The sequence below is a fragment of the Scomber scombrus genome, chromosome 7, assembly GCF_963691925.1.
Source record: "Scomber scombrus chromosome 7, fScoSco1.1, whole genome shotgun sequence".
Classification (NCBI taxonomy): domain Eukaryota; kingdom Metazoa; phylum Chordata; class Actinopteri; order Scombriformes; family Scombridae; genus Scomber; species Scomber scombrus.
This window is the reverse complement of record NC_084976.1, coordinates 16298982-16316975: the sequence shown is the minus strand read 5'-3', so window position 1 is coordinate 16316975 and position 17994 is coordinate 16298982. Positions and strand designations below refer to the sequence as shown.

At 39.0% G+C, this 17994-nt stretch overlaps 1 protein-coding gene across 1 annotated transcript in view; it reads left to right on the top strand.

Moving 5' to 3' along the window:
- The window catches only part of itga8 (integrin, alpha 8), a 37974-nt gene extending 25391 nt beyond the window's left edge, over positions 1-12583 (top strand). Inside the window, exons 17-30 of the mRNA XM_062422397.1 lie at positions 126-283; positions 395-529; positions 1397-1464; positions 2056-2203; positions 2902-2994; positions 5471-5550; positions 6062-6142; positions 7387-7492; positions 8848-9006; positions 11361-11477; positions 11641-11754; positions 11887-11988; positions 12100-12222; positions 12333-12583. Of these exons, the coding sequence (XP_062278381.1) occupies positions 126-283; positions 395-529; positions 1397-1464; positions 2056-2203; positions 2902-2994; positions 5471-5550; positions 6062-6142; positions 7387-7492; positions 8848-9006; positions 11361-11477; positions 11641-11754; positions 11887-11988; positions 12100-12222; positions 12333-12422 (1574 nt within the window). The 3' untranslated portion in view covers positions 12423-12583. The remainder of the gene's footprint in view (positions 1-125; positions 284-394; positions 530-1396; positions 1465-2055; positions 2204-2901; positions 2995-5470; positions 5551-6061; positions 6143-7386; positions 7493-8847; positions 9007-11360; positions 11478-11640; positions 11755-11886; positions 11989-12099; positions 12223-12332) is intronic.
- The last annotated feature ends 5411 nt before the right edge of the window (positions 12584-17994 follow it).

The following is a 17994-nucleotide window of genomic DNA, read 5'->3' as shown; positions in this document are numbered from 1 at the left end:
CTGTAGAGTAAAACACCCACAGATGGCTCCTTACTATAATAAAAAGTCACATACACACAATCAGATATTCACAGGAATTGGACCATGTGGATTACACTCATCTTTTCCTGCATCCTTCTCCTCAGACCTGAAAGCAGAGCTTCAACTGGATTGGTTGAAAGGCACCAGGGGCGGAGTCAAGAGAGTTCTCTTCCTGGATACTCAGCAGCCTCATCACACAGGGCTCCTCAGGCTGGGTCACAATCGTCCACGTTCATGCCTGAGCTATACCATTTACCTGAGAGTGAGAAAATCACACAGTACACACACGTAAACACAGATTAATGAGCTTTGCATACACTGTTGTGTATCAGACAAAGCTGAATAACACGATTCTTTTTTTTTTTCTTCCCAGGAGGATGATGAGTTCAGGGACAAATTAACTCCCATCTCACTGGCTCTGAACTACAGCTTGGCCTCCCTTCCTCCTCATGGCCAAAACCTCCCACCTGTCCTCAACCACTACAGCAGCACCTTCCTTCAAGAGCATGTGGGTATATACACTGTAGATGCAGACACAAGCCAAGTTACTCTTTCTTCAATTAAAAAAAGATGCACTCTCCTTGGACACAGAAAGTCTTTCTCACAAATTAAAAAGTAATCTTCTAATCTTTAACCTGTCATTCTGTATTAACCTCAACTTTGCCTTTTCCCAGTACAGTGAACATGGATTGTCAACTTAGACCTTCTTTCTCAGATCAGTTATAAGATGAAGAACTTGGTTACTTGGCTAGACAGACATAGGCAATGCAAAAGAAGAAAAAAAAAGAAAGGATTTGCTGTACACCAAAAACAGCTCTAGACCAGATTAAAACTTCTTGGTTATTATTTGTCTAACAAACAAGCCCAATGAAAAATAAACAAAACACTTTGCTCACTCTTCCACTTGCAGAAAGTGTTAAAGTATCAAAAGGTTTGTGATTTGTAAGAATTGATGTGTAAGAAGCCCTTTCTTCATCCTTCATTTTAATGCTGAATTGTGTTATACACAATCATGGATCTTACCTTATGTTACCTCACTGAAAAAGCAGTTTTTAACACACACAGACTGAGAATTGGGTAAATAGATAATAATCTTTTTTTTTTAAATAACCAAACCCATTTCCAGCCCAAAGCTGGGTGCATCAAAACAGCACACTACCAACCTACACACACCTGACCTCACTCTGCTGCCCAAAACCTTTATAGCAGACCTTTAGTGTGTGTATGTACATATGTATACAGGACCTGCATTCTGGTTTGTCTCAGTTTTTTATATTTTTGGTTCGATGATGATGATAGTAATGATGATGATGTCCAGTGTACCTTAAACATTTCCTCTTGACAATGTCCCCCTCTGTGCCCATCTTCCTCTCAGGCCTACATTCTCTTGGACTGTGGTGACGACAATATTTGTATCCCCGACCTCCAGCTCTCTGCCAGCATGTAAGACTGACACAGCGACGCCCTCTGACCTCAGCCCGTAAACACTCGACACTTCAGAGAAGACAAACACAGATACACACGCACATGCACAAATCTAAACTAAAGGAACTATGTCTGTTATTCCTCACACAATGAGCAAAGTTTACACTTAAGTTGCTCACATTATAGTTCCATTTAACATGTGGTGCTGGTCTATGTGGATATGTGATTGAGCCTGTTCTCTAGTCTATAGTGTTTCCAGCTGTACCATATCTCCATGGCAGCGTTATACAAACATCCTGTCACCCTCTACTGACTGACACACACGTTGTCTCACATACACACATACGCACGCACATGCACACACACACATACACACACACACACACACACATACACATTGGGATCCCGGGTATTGCATTCCATGCAGTTGACCACATTGCATTTAAACCAAAAGTTGAATCCCAAAAATTTAAAATGTAATTTTACAAAAAACACAGGAGGGGATGCGAAAGAAGAAAAGTGCTTCATGTTTCTTTGTTCACTACATGACTGAAAGGATGTCTTTTCTCTCTCCACTGTTCTCTCTGTAATTAAAACACAATCTCACAGGGATCGCTCAGAGCTAGTGATTGGAGATGACAATCTGCTAATGTTGACCATCAGTGCGGTGAACCGAGGCGAGGGAGCCTACGAGACAGAGCTCCACACACTGATACCACCCGAGGCAGACTACATTGGATTGGAGCGTAAAGTTGAGGTAGGCAGACACACATACACACATAGCATACAGATTTGCCTGAAATCAATTACCGTGGTTTGATGTTAAGAGTCAGTAGGGTGGATACTGATATAGGAGTAGCAGTTGTCTTATCATGATTGAAGCAAGTGCCAAGTGACCATATGAGACGAGGAAGTGAGCTATTTGAGGTTGCAGTTACAGTATGACATCACATCCTGTTGTGTCTCTGTGGTGTGTGTTTGTTTGGAGTGATTAAGGCAAGGCTATCAGCAGGGTATGCTTTACTGGCAACAGCCCAAAAAACCCTATTATGATTTACAAGCTGCATTAGTGACCACGGAAATGGATAGGGTCAAATGCTGTGTGTGTGTGTGTGTGTGTGTTTACGTCTGTGTGTCTGTGTGCGTCTGTGTGTGTGTGTTTGCACTCGTGTGCGCTAATGAGTGTGTAATGGAGCAGTTTGATTGATGAGGTTGTTACTGTCAGAGCATTCATCACTCTTCCTCTGCTGCCCTCCTTCTCTTTTTCACTCCCTGGCTCCCTTCCCCCTTTGATGGTGTTATACTTTCCTCCCTTGCTCTTCTTTTCCTCTTGACTCTTGCTGCTCCCTATTTGTCACTTTCATTCACCTTGTCATATCATCTCATTCACTTTTCTTGTTTTTTCCTCTCTTTTCTTTCTCGTTTTGCATCATCTCATATCCTCTCTTCCTCTAGTCGCTGTCTCAGTTAAACTGCGAGTACAAGATGGTCAACGAGTCCCGCATGGTGGTGTGTGACCTGGGGAATCCAATGGTGGCTGGGACTGAGGTGAGATATCACACATAAAAGCACACATGTACACTTTTCTTTTGAAACATCATTTTAAACATCCATGCTAAGAAGCTGCGAGTGTTACTCATCAGGTTTAATTCATGCTGATTGATGGTTTCCAATGATTACTGATCATCACCTTGACCCTCATTCCACACTCTGACTCCCTTGACTATATGTCACAATCAATGTGTGTGTGTGCCTAAGTGTACGTCAGTGTATAATAATAATAATCCATTTAGTTCATGGCTGACACATGCAGGAAGCTAAGGCTTTGCAGAGTAAAGAGTGGTCCTTTCCGACATGGAATCCAACCATGTTGGTGTATGTGCACCACATAACATGTCACTTGTGCTTCAGTGTGCGAGTGTTGGTGTAACTGTGAATGTAGGATTTTACAAAAGGTGTCAAGGCCGGTACAGAGGTGCATTTGAGCTCTGGAGGTGACACGCGGCATTCTGATAAATCAATTATGTGGTCATGTTTCAGGAGAGTATAACAAGGCATGTGAAAGGGACAAAAGGCATGTGTGTGCGTGTGTTTGTGTGTGTGTGTGTGCGCGCGCTCCCCAGCTGTCCAGATGTTTCCCATATTTAACTCTCCCCATGCCCCATTGGCGGTTCAGGAATCTGTGAGCTTATGCAGAACATACCTCCATATACCCCATACAGACTCTGGTTATATTGTGCAACTAAATAGTTCTCATCACTAGAGTTCATTTCTTGTGCCTCATGACACAGCTGTGGTGCGTCACTGTGCAGGGTGATCAGAGTAGGAGGTACATGCCTTTGGCCTCATGCTTCCTGCTGGCTTTGGCTTCAGTTTTTGTGCCCATCTGCTGGCCTGTGTCTCTCTGGTTTCTCTTTCTTTCTTTGTCTTCATTTCAGTTCAGTGAGCTTTGAAAGCTTAAAGCAAAATTCAAGCACAAACCAAGTTTAAGTAGTATTTGTGATTTGATGCCAGCTTGAAACCACACATTTATTTAAATAATCAATGTTTAGATCCCAGTCGTGTCTTCATCTAGTCAACACATTTTGACCCTTTTTAGCTAGGGCTGCAACTAATAATTATTTTCATTATTAGTTAGTCTGGAGATTACTTTCTTGATTAATCAATTAATTTTTTTATCTTAAAAATGCCAAAAAAAAGATTTTTATAGTTATAATGTCATAGAGCCCAATGTCTTCAATGTTTTTGTCTGATCAGTCCAAAATCCAAAGATATATAGTTCACTTTCCTGTTTAACTTATAAACATTTCAAATTCCCCATTTGAGAGGTTGTTACTAAAAAAAAATGAAAACAATTATTTGATTATCAAATTATCTATTAATGGACTAATTGTAGCAGCTCTACTTTAAACTCAAAGAAGGTCCAACAAGTATCCTGAAAATGTTGATTTCAATAAATGAGCTGTTGACTCATCCTTTAGAGCTTAATAGGGGAAATTAGCACAACACAGAAATGTATTTAGTGATGTTGTGGCAAGAAAATATTGTTTGGAATATAATATACTGACTGCAGATGGACAACAAAGAATTTGACTAAGTCGCAAGACTGCTTTGAGAAACTTTTTGTGGATGTTTTGATTATTTTCCTCCACTGTGAAAATGTGCAATCCATTGTAGCCAACATGAATTGTAGCTGACCCCAGTTGCTGGCCTCTCTAAAAGACAAAAATGCAAACTTTTAACAGCCACTTTCAAGCCTCAGGGTGAGTTTGGATGCTTGCAAAACAGATTTAATGATTTTAAGAAAACTTAGTCGGCCTCTTTGCCTTTTCTCACTTTTGATGGAACCTCCTGCTAATAGCTGATAGTGCTGCCTCTCTGTGACCAACTTACACTCACTTGGTCTCTGTCTCTTTGGTTTTTTCCTGCCTGGCTCTTCTCCTTCAGTCTCGCTAATGTGTCCTATAAAGACTGCCTGACTTTGTAGTCCTCCCCCCTCCTCCTGCCCCTTGAAGTGTTACTGCGAGTCTGCATGCTGTCATTTCCCTCCCTGGACCATGTGTTTGATCTGTTGTTCAGTAGAGCTGGTATGCTTGTACACACACGCTGTTGTCGTACAGTCGATGATGAACTAAATCTTCCATGTGTTATGAGTTAGCCTGGAGGACAGGGGATTTAAACTGGGGAGAGACAAGGAACTTAAATGTAGCCTTTAAGTGTGTGTTTGCTTGTATAGTCTGGATTTTCTCGGATTTTAGATTTCAGATTTCTACTGTTGTCAACACACACACACACACACAAACCTGAACTTCTGCCCATATAATAACAGAAGAAGATCTCGTTAGGCGGTTTTCTGTCTATTACTGAAAACACATATTGTGACCTTTGATGTGCAGACCCATCTTCTTCCCCTCTCTCTCCCTCTCTCTCTCTCTCTCTCTCTGTCATCTCTCTTTAACTGTCCTCCTCTTTTTCCTGTCACATTTTTTTTATATGTTCTCTTGTTTTGCATTTTCTCTCCCAGCTGTCTGTTGGTTTGCGGTTCTCTGTCCAAAGGCTGGATGACGCTGGACCAAAGATAAGCTTTGAGCTACAGATCCACAGGTGACACACCCACCCACATTCACACACTCACACTCACACACACATACACAGACACACACAAACACACATGAACACACACACGCACACACACAAAGATCTGTTTGTATTTCGTCTGAGCCATGTAAATAAGTTCTGTGTCTGTCCTGATCCTGTCACTGTCTGTGGTTTGATGGAACTAACCGCAGAGACGGAGCAAAACAGATGGCCCAAAGGAACTAGAGAGAGGAGTCAAGCTCTACACAACATGTCCACTGTTTGCTGTGTTGTAGTGATTTTGATGTATCACATCACAAGACACAGATACAGACTGTTAAATATGGGCTGGGGATAGCTGAACATAAAAATACAGCTTCATTATGCACTTTCCTGAGCCTTTGCTGTCACTCAGCTTTCAGCATGGGTGTCCTCCCTCATGCCACTAACCAGACATTATGTTCAATTCAGTTAAATTCATAGTCAGTGTCGTTTGTATTTTTTTATGCCTTGAAACTCACTGTTATTCTCTCCACAGCTCCAACAAAGATAACTCTGACAGCAACCTAGTCAGTTTGAATCTGTCCATTGTTGCCAAAGCTCAACTTGATTTACGTGGGTAAGTCTAGCATGCTTGCATGCGAGAGTGTGCCGTCCGAGAAACAGTAACAGAAATTCTTTGTTGTTGTGTTTGGTACCCAGAGATTCTACCACTGATCTGGTTTCAGTCTGAATTTTTTGGTGTTTGCAGGATATTACTGCTCCTTTTGAACTGTTTAAATGTGTGGATTCTGTTTATATACAGATGGAAAACAGCATGAAAACACATTTTTAGAAATAAATTTGACCTAATCATGTGCACATGGGACACTTATGAGTCTCTAACATGTTCATAGATGCCCAAATGCCTGCTGACACACACACAAACACCCATGCACTTCAAAGCATGGCATTGTTTGGGTGTGGTCAGCTGTGCACACAAACACAGGAGGACCTGTGACGAGAGAGACGAAGACATACAAGTGTATTTGTGTTGTGACTGTGTCCTGCTTCAGCTGTGTCAATGTTGGCATTTTATATTTTACATTTTAAAATCTAAATCACTGTTGACATAATACATAGTAATTACATGAAGTCGCTGGAACATAATCATGAGGCTGTGATTGTCTCTTACACCCATATTAAAAAAATCACACCAGAGTGGTCTGGGTGAGTTGGAGTAGTCAGGGGGCATGTTTCAGTTCAGTAGCACATTCAGTTAGCTTGTTGCTACATGCTAACTGTTATGGGTAATGTACTTTCCACCTTAATTGGCAAACATGTTTACCCACTTAGGTCAGACTACCTCAAAATCTTCATTATGACAGTATCAAATTGGGCAGAGTCAACTTTGCAGTAATTACATTTCCATGTCAGGGGCAGTTGACTAGAGTATTAATGGTAAAAAAATTACATATTATATTGATTGTCAATATGCAGTGTATATGAATGTGTTGACAGCACAAAAAATGTTTTTATGTGCAATTTCTCTTTAAAAAGGAACAAGTAAAGACAACTTTACTCTTGCAGGCATGGTGTGCAATCTTATCATTATGTAAAAAGATAGATATGTACAGTATTGTAAAAGAGTTTTTGGCCACTGTAATTATTCATTGTCTCCTTACTGGCCATTCTAGTGTACATACATACATACATGTAAAGAAATTGCTCCACAGTTCGACTAGGGCTAGTTTGAGGCTTCAGCAATCTGAGCCATGGTGGAGTCATGCATACGACTTTTGACAAAAATTGAGACCTTCACTTTCACATGTATACTGTATGAATCTTAAGTAAAGGTGACTGAGCTATTTCTCCTCCCTACAGGGTGTCTCATCCCTCTCAGGTGGTGCTGCCATTTCCACGCTGGGAACCAAAAGAGAAGCCTGTGAAAGAGGACGACGTGGGACCACAAGTAACACACATCTATGAGGTAAATGCACTCCCTTGCTTCAAAACAAAGCCGATGAGCCTCGTCTGCTGTGATGAGGAAGGAAAAAGGTATTTTTCGGAGATGTGGAAGTTTTGGGCTCTATGGTTTTGTTTTTGTTGTCGTTGGTCAGAAAACCTGTCTACTGTATGTGGAGCCGGTTCACATAAAAAGAGTGTGGAAAGTTGTAAATTAGGGTACAGCAAGAAGGGGCTCTATAGGTGAATTAAACAGTAACACACACATACACACACACGCACACACACACAAGCACACACACACACACACACACACACACACGCACACACACAGTAAAACCAGTAGCTCTATAAAGAATTGAGGTCTGGCTGATCAAAGGTTTCTAGCTCAGGAGCTAATTACTTCTGTGAAGGTGGGAAAGAGAAAGAAGGAGGGAAAACAGAGAAAGGAATATGGAGGAAGGCAGGGAGCGAGGAGGAAGGGAGGGTTATTCTTAAGACTGGACATAGAGTAATGAGTGATAATTGTTGAGAGGGAAAACAAGGTCAAACAGAGGTACAGACAAATAGACAGAAGGAGGGAGGATGGCAGACAGACTGGCGGCAGTTTACAATAGGGGTACGAGTGTGTGTGTGTGTGTGTGTGTGTGTGTGTGTGTGTGTGTGTGTGTGTGTGTGTGTGTGTGTGTGTGTGTGTGTGCTGTACATGTGATTGCTTTTTGTTTTTAAGGGACGGCTGCTTCATACAACCGGAGTGCAGCAGTGTCTGGCCTGTCCTGCAGCTGATAATGATTTTCATTTAGGGTACATTTCCCAGTTGGCAGCTGCTTCTAGTTAGAGAGGACAGAGTTTTTGCTCTTGCAGAATTCCTGCCCTGCAGCACCAGGATCATGTCCTGTTTGGATGACTTGCTTCAGTGTTAATGACCATGTGTGTGTGTGTGTGTGTGTGTGTGTGTGTGTGTGTGTGTGTGTGTGTGTGTGTGTGTGTGTGTGTGTGTGTGTGTGTGTGTGTGTGTGTGTGTGTGTGTGTGCGTGTGTGTGTGTGTGAGAGAGAGAACACAGATTCCGGTTTTAAAAAGAGGATTTATTAAATTGATGGTTCATTTAGGCTCATAATTCATTTATCCTCATTTTAATGCAGAATGATGAGCCAGGTGATGTTGTGGGTTTTACTTGTCTCTTGTTTCAGTCCCCAGTGACTGAAGGCTGCGTTAGCATTATCTCAGTAAAACACAGGTGGCCTGTGTCATCATCCCACAGTTATGATAACCTAATTATAGCCTCAGTCACCTGAGACCTCCTAATAAGACGAGAGGAGAGCACAAAACTGACAACTTGCTGTTTTTTTCCCTCTTTCTTTCCCTCTCTCTGTCTCCAGCTCCATAACTCTGGTCCCAGCAGTATAGGGGAAGCTGAGCTCCAGGTTGGCTGGCCTTCCCATTTCCGTGACGAGAACCTGCTGTATGCTATGGAGATCCAAACTGACGGACCAATTAGCTGCAGGACGAACACCAGCCTCAACCCGCTTGGCCTTCAGGTATCACTAAAATATATGAACATATACAAGTTTATGCGTGCAGACACATATTCAAAAACACATTTTAAAACCCCAGTATGTAATTAACATTTTGCCTTCAGCTAAAATGATTATGTCAACTTGTAGTTTGTATAAGGGTCAATGACGTATAAGGATTTTTACAACTCAATTTTAGAATAAAAAAACAAGCATATCTAATGCAGTAGTTCAAACATTCAGAATGTTGTGTACCTGACAATTCATATTACAATTTGAAAGTGATTTTAGTGGGGGTTTTTCAAGATTAATTGGCACTGGCCTGAAAAAAAAGTCATTTGGTGCGACCATGATTCATCTTGAAATATCTTTTCTAAATAAAAGATCATCATTTACAAAAATTAAAAAAAAAATTCAAATACTTTGTTTCCAAACACTTTATATTACTGAAAACTTGTTAAAAAAGATGTGAAGCGTGTTAAGTAAATTGATTTATTTCAAGATGAATCATGGTCGCACCACATGACTCTTTTTAAGGCCAGTGCCAATTAATCTTGAAAAACCCCCACTAAAATCACTTAATTTCAAATGTATAACTTGGATCTTCAGTTACACAACATTCTGAATGTTTGAACTACTGCATTAGATATGCTTGTTTTTATTATTCTACAATTGAGTTGTTCTAAATCCTTATACGTCATTGACCCATAAATAGCATTTTTAACCACTCATTTACTTCACTTGCTCACAAAACCTGCATACTATCAAACCTACTGTGACTGTAAATTTTAATTATTAAATTAGCCCATAGCTCCATCATTTATACCCACGTATTTAAAACATATTTCTACCCATTGTTCTCCACGTTCTTTGCCATTTGGATCAAAACAAGGAGGATCAAGAATTACACTTATTAGCAGAAATTGGAGCTGGAGTCATTTCCAATATCTATGATATCATCTGTAGAGTAATTCAAAAAGAAAACATGCAGTTATTTCAAAAAGTGCTCAATTATGTCTGAATGTGAAACGCTGCAAGCTGTAATCATCTATGATGACAAAACTAGTCAAGCATATGAAGCACAAAAGCTAAATTTTTCTTTCTTTTCCCCATTTTCTTAATAATTTGCTTAGTACAACATGTCCATCAGTGTCCCTGTTAATCTTCATGATTGCCCATCGACAGTGTCAAAACTGCCATGATCAATACATGCTGAGTCAGCAGAATCATTTTTCACTTGAGAGTGAGGAGTGTTATTTCAATCGTATACATGTATGAAACTTAATGCTATATTCTCCACATTTCCTCCATCCGATTAATCAAGTAACTGATTTTTAAAAATTCTATTGATTGACTATTTTCATATTAATTTGTCTTTTGAGAATTTAATTTATTAGCCATTTATGGTTTTGCAGATGTGAGTCTAAATATATTTTAAATACTTTTGGGTACTCTGCTGTTGTTCAGACCAAGTAAGCATTATTTTTTTGACACTTTATAGGCTAAATAATTCATCTTTAATTCAGATCAAGATCAACAGTAACTTGGAGCCCACCTGAATGATAAGTAAGACATGATCCCTCACAAGTTTCCCAAACGCCAACATTTCCTGTTGTATTGTGAACACTCCTTATAAACAAAACCATTTTTTTGCCTCTATTCCACCTAGGTGCCCTGTAAGGTCATAAAGGTGATAAAGATGACATTTAGTTACATTTAAAATGTCTGTTTCTCAGACAGAGATTAAGACTAGTCCTAGACTAAAGACAAGATTCTGTGAAAATATACATTGAGAAACAAGTCTAGTCTTGGACTAGACTTCATCCCTGTTTGGGAAATTGGCCCTAAAATTGACATTTAGTTCCACAGCTGGAGATGGTGTGTTGCTTTATTACGTCTCTTGTTAAAGTCATACTCCACAACCACCATGTCTTCAGATTCACCATCTCCTTTTCATGGCTATCTGCGCTGGATCAGAGCCTATGTGCAATATAGGTTGTAACCAGACCACCACTTTGTGATAATCAGTATGTTCTGACTAATAACTGTCTTCAAAAGGCCCAAACACATGCTTTACAGTGAAACAAAAAATAAAAAAACATGGACATTAAAGCAACTTGTTTTCTGCTTCATATTCTCACATTTGCAAAAGCTTTGATTTTATTCCAACAAGTCGAATCTACAGTTTGTAACAGGCTGAAATGCAAAAATGTATGTGTATCTGTGTTTATGTTAACGTCTATTCTTAGTGTTTTCATTCTTGATTGGATTATCTTTTCAGCTCAGATTCATTGTTTCCAACTGATTTCCTCAAATACAGAAAACAAGATATTTAAAATATATTATATTTTAAAACTCCTTGTCCTTATATCCATCAGATATCCTCCCTCCAGGATACACCTGAATTATTGGGCTTCTTGAGAAACACCAGCACTCCTTTTCACCGCCGTAAACGAGCCGTCAATGCCGCACAAAGTTATAGCGGTAAAACCTTGGTGAGACACACATATTATACATCTACATTTAAGTCAACTGGAAAGTATGTCCAAACGTTTGACTGGTCCTGTTCGTTCTCTCCAGAGAAGAACCACATGTTAATTGGTGATTCACAGGTGTAAAATGCCTTTCTCTCTTCTCTCTCACCTTGTTTCTCTGCAGAATTGCACTAATATCTCCTGTCTGAGGATCATGTGTGTTGTTGGGAGGTTGGATCGTGGGCAGAGTGCGGTAGTCAAAATCCGCTCGAGACTCTGGGCACATACTTTCCTGCAGGTCAGTGTCTTCTTTTGCCATCTCTTTTTTAAGGTTTATCATTCTGGCTTTGTCATTATGCAACTTGTGATCATGTCAAGAATGTGATTGGTTAAATGGCAACTTTTAAATATTAATATATTCATCTTACAGCGGCGTAATGACCCCTACATTCTCAACTCTACTTTGTCCTTCATGGTGACATCCATGCCTTACCGCATCCAACCCCCCACCCTGCCGCAGCACACCACCTCGGTAAGATTGAGGCAGTGATGGTAGTGTGTTAGCAGCATGTGCGTGTCTGAGTATGTGAGAGAAAGAGATATGCATCAGTACTTACAGACTGTATCTCGTTGTGTTCTGCAGATGGGGACACTGGTGTTATGGGGGACTCCAGATGTGTCGTTTGCCGTTCCACTTTGGGTCATCATCCTGGCCATACTGCTGGGACTGCTGGTGTTGGCCATGCTAACACTAGCCATGTGGAAGGTACACACATGCACACATATACACATTCACATGTCATTCACCATCCTCAGAATTCCTTGTGGTAGTTGAATTATCCAATACTACGCTAATGAGTAAACGTTATTCTCTAGTGCGGCTTCTTTGACCGGGCGCGGCCACCAGCTGATGATGACATCTCCGACCAGGAGCAGCTGACATCTGATAAAACAGGAGATGCCTAAGACAATATTTAACAGCTCCTGATTTGAGGACTCTGGGTTTGGAGGGATGTGCACCTTCTGAGTAGCTTAAAATCAGATCTGAAATCTGTAGATGTTGAACCCGACATTCCTTGGCTGGAGGTCTTCTGCCTCTGTGTTAACAAACCAGACTGAAAGGACAGACTGAAGACCACAGCACCATGTAGACTGGGACCAAAGAACAAGGTTTAAACACAACAGAGTGGGACCAAAACACACTTAACAGGCTCAATAATACACACACATGTCCATTGTTTATCCATTGGGGTGAAGCACCAGAACTGAAGACAGTATGGACATTGTTGTGGAAACAATGCTTCACATGTTTCTGTAACTGAACATTTTTTGTACATCTGTGTAACTGACGCACAGAGAGACCAATGCACAATTGCTTGTGTGTGTGTGTGTGTGTGTGTGTGTGTGTGTGTGTGTGTGTGTGTGTGTGTGTGTGTGTGTGTGCGTGTGTGCATGTGTGCAGGTACTGTGCGTGTGTGCATGTGTGCAGGTACTGTACATATGGGTGTGTTTATTAGATGTCTGTCGTTTCATCCTCTGATTCAATTTGTCATCATCTTAATTCATCCCAGTTTGCTTAAAAGTGGGCTGTATACTGATATATCACACACACGTACAGATGCAGCCACGTGCATAAACACAAAGGCACAAAGTTGATGTGTATATTTATGAATGTATGTGCAATATTTGGGCGTTGCGTGATACTGAAGCTTGTTTACACTGGCATTATTTTATTAGAGCTTAATGTTTCCATTGTTTATGTATATACTGTAAGTGATTCATTGTTATAATAGATATTAGTATTGCTGAACAACAAAAGCAATTGTATTGATTTGTGCCCCAACAAATAGCTTTTAAAATGGGATGAAGTGAGGACACAAATAACTTATTGTCTTAATAGAATGACTGTAGAATTTTATCTTTGAAGATTCAGATCTCTGCAGCAAACTTCCTGCCCTGCTAATTCAAGGTTTTTTTATGTGTTTGTGTTGTTAAATTTGGATCTTTTTCTAAGGGGGCATTTGATAGGACTTCAAAATCTAGCAGCAAAGATAAACAGTCCATATCAAAAACACAACACATTGGACATTGTGTCTGAGATGATTTACATTACTGCACATTATGTGGCAACATTGTGTTTAATTTGAGTCGTTTATCTGATATCATGCACAAGCAGACATAAGAAAGAGGTCAGGACATGAACGGTAGGCCTACCCAAAATTCAAGTTCAATTCTGTCTCATGTTTGGGTCATATTTGGTTTTTGTATCAAATGTGAAATTTTATCAGAATAAAGTGTTTGATTACCCATTCTTTTCATTTTTTTTATCTCATTTTTTATTTACTAAGTGACTTAACTGTACATTTGCCTGTCCAGTATGGTGTTAGATGGTGAAGTCATCAGTGCAGTTTCTTAAAAAACAAAGAAGTTAGAGTTTGCATATCACATATAAAATAATAACTTTAAATGATGCTGACATCTCTCTGTTACAAACACACTTTTATAGTTTACAGGTTATCATAAAATGTCATACTGTTCACATGCACTGTAAAGATACTTTAATATATACAATGTTTCATTCAAGGACCTTCTTCAGGTATATGCTGACAAATAGGGGAAAAAAACATTTTTATATACAATAGGCAGGGTTCACAGTGACCAATTATCTCAAACAATAGGCTACGCCTTGTGGCTCAGATTGAACTCCTCCTACAGTTAACCACAGGGCATCATTTGACCTCAGTCAGATACAAATCTGTAATATATATATATTATAAAATATATATTAAACATATGAATGCAATATTACGATCACATTTATCATCACAATAGCAATCTGAGTCAGTTAATCATATTATAATGAAAGAATTATAGAAAAAAGTAAGTACAATAGACTAAATACATAATTTATGTCATTACACCAAAGAACAAAGGGCAACATCAGGGAAAAGTCATCATATAAGCCTACATTATAATAGCACATTGTGAAATAGTTTGAGAGTTTGTAATAGTTTACAGGTTACACTAGAAAAAAAAATCTGAAGATTTGTGCTTTAATTTGGTTTAATCCATGATCACATACCAATGTGTTTCACTTAACGTTTCATGTATACATCAGTTTATTTCAACTTGTGTTTTATTAAGTTCCGGTTGTTTCATTTCATAAACTTAATTACTATACAGGAAAATTAGATAGGAAGTTATTATCTGATATCTATAAAGCAAACTCTGTAATCATACCCAGTCAGTCCTGTTTGTTCACAGCTTTGTGTTCAGCACAGAGGAAGGACTCGTGCTCCCCCAACTGGTGCAGTGAAGAAACAAATCTGTCTTCTGCAGGTGCAGCACACTCAGGAGATACTCAAGTGAGGAAGGACAGGGACCTCTTGTGGCGACGATTTGTCTTTTTACTTTTTTAAGGATTTCAAGGATTTTTAGCAGTATTTTTGAGTTATTTGTTCAAATGTTCTTCAATTACTAGTCTGTACAACACTTGTGGCACTAGAGGTATCTATGAAAGTTTATCTCTCAAATTCTTAGTTATGCATGCTGCTGGTTTGCAGCAATACATGTGAGCTAACTTACTTGTGCAGGATGTCCCAGTCGAATGAGAATTAAATATGTGGAAAAACACTACAGTCTGTAAGTCTGTCTGTAATGCATGCATGGAGATTGATTATGAGAAGCCACAAAATTGAGTTTTATAAGGTTTGTTTTCCAGTAACACTTTCAGTTGTGAGCAATAAGCTTGCATTGGTAAATCTCCAGTCATGTCTCTACAGTAAATTCATTATCTCTGAAGCAGCCCCAGACTTTACACCACATGCCTGATGACTGCACAGCTTCTTGGCTTTAATAAATAATTAACAGAAGTCAGACTTTTCATCTGTAAACAGTAAAACAGGATAATACATATTGCACATCTAATTACTTCATATGAACACAGGACATTACAAAACAGAGAGAGAAGGGCACAGTATACAGATACACAGTGTTGTCATTGGCTATATAAACCATGCAAAGATTTAATGTGTTTTGTTCAAAAGGTTGAAAAAATTGAATTGAAATGAGAAGAAAAAGAGATAATGATGTTGGATGAAATGTTATTTTGGATCATTTTGATAAGCTGTATCTGTACAATATATTAGAAATCTACAGATACTGTGGTTCAAATGTTGGCCAATTTATAACATAATATCAGGTTTTCAAATGTGTAGAAAATCAGCCGTCATACTGCTGAATAACATGGAACCTCATTGTGGCATGAAGATCGTGTATTAAATCTTCACAGGTCGGCTGCTGCAGTGTAAGACACTGAATTAATCTTTGATATTTGAATAATTGCATGGATCTAAACACCATTTTGTCAGTGATGAGTTATTAAAAACTTAATTTGCATTATTCTTCATTAGCAGTACAGCTAGAAAAACAGATCATGTTGAAACACAAAGCAAATGATCAATCAAGCTATTCTTTCCTGGCCTGTTTGTATGTTTTCGACATGATCCAAAGAACAATGGGCAGCATAAACAGATTCAGGTCAAGACCTTTTATAATGACCCACTTCATGTGAAACAATACTGTGACTGAAGCAAAAATCCTGCAGCTCATAGGAAATGTCTTGCTGATAATAGGAGACTACAATTTACTGTATTTGTGCAGTAAATGTTGAGTTTCAGGCCAACTTGAACAGTTTATATTAGATCAACAGCTGAACTGACAAAAACAATGACCGGGATTTTAATAGAATAGAAGAAAAAAAAGAGAGACACAAAATATTTCTTTAGACTCTTTATTCCTTTGAATATATTTGATCAAATTTCAAATCAAATATTTGAAGTAAAGATTGAACAGTTTCTGACTAGCAAACCTCAACACCATCAAAATATGGGAACATTATTGATACTTACTATATACTGTACGTAGGACATACGGTATCCTAGCTGAGATTAAATCAACAAACAGACCCGAATTACAAAATCAGTTCTTAAAAGTCTTTTACTCCAATAATTTCCTGGGTTTTTGAGCTGGTGCAAAAGAAAATATCTTAGGTGAAGCAAAGTCCTGCATTTCTGTCAAATGAATGATGGGTGTATTCTTGAAACTAAACTTGACTTCCAAGGTCTGTACATGGGGATCAGTGTTTATCCTCTCTATTGGCAACATAATGGAAGACTTTAGCTATTTACAAATCACTGAGATGCTGCACTGTTAGTGTACAAGTGATCTCAGGCATGCTGTACATTACTTCTGTGTATTAGTTAGACTAACACCCCAACCACCCCAATATCTCAAAGTGCAATTTGGTGCTTACACACCATTTTCAACATTATTTAGAAATGTCTCTGAAATATACATATTTTAAGGGGGCTACTGTAGATTAAGCATATTTGTGAATAAAAGGGGAATGCTATCATTGAGCCTTTCCTGCAGGCTGATTCAAGGGTCTTACTTAAACTTAAAGCCCCTACCAACCTGTAGTCCACCCACTCAGCTGTTTTTACTTAATTTGTCTGATTAGACCTCTCAGCGCTGTGAGGACATGCACTGTGCTTGATTGACATCTTATAAATTGAAGTTAATTGAGTTTAGTGACTTCATGTAATTCTTAACATAGCTCCTACCAACTTCAATCGGAGCTGAGGTGTAATTAGCCAGAATAATTATGAGTGTGCAGGGCCTTTAAAGGAATAGTTTGGGAAATACATTTATTCAGTTTCTTGCTTGGAGTTAAATGAAAAGATTATACCACTCTCATGTACTCATCGTGGTATCATTCTTCTCATCTAACTCTCAGCAAGAAAGAGAATTAGCCCATTTCCCTTAACGTTGTATTTTTCCTTTGAGCATCAATCCCAGATCTCATAGATTTATCTGTGTCATGATGTCATTTCAGGTCGGTATTTGCAAAACAACAATTTCTTATGAGGAAATACCAACACACTCCAAGCTCACAGAGAGAAAATGGCCACAAAGATAAACTGATGAAACAGTAGCTCTATGTTTGTAACAGTGAAGAATCTAAGACCACATAGTTTTGGAGGAGAACAGTCACTGGGCAGTGTTGAGCCTGAGCAGTCAAACAAAAACAGAAGAGAACAGTCTGGTTACTGGGTTTACAATAAACACCTTTCAGGAGTTATAAAAGCATCATGGCTATTATGATAAACTGCAGTTCATATTAACACATTGTGTGCAAGTCAAATTAAACTCTGAGGAGGGCAAATTATGTAGACGTTCCCAAAGAACTAGCACATTCATGAACATTAGATCAATACCTGAACTGACAAAAAACCATGGTAGGGCCACTTGATATTGGTGAGTTAATGGAATGATTGAAGAAGGAGGCGCTGTGGTACATACAGTACATCGGCTACATAAGGGTTAGAATATCTATACACACACTGTACATTTTCTAAGATGCAATTTACTGTACATGATCAACACTAGGTGGCTAATTAACTCTACAACTCTCTCTTTCTTTCTCTGAATAGTATCTCTTTCAATCATCAAAAATAAAGTTGAGATAGTTTGCCCC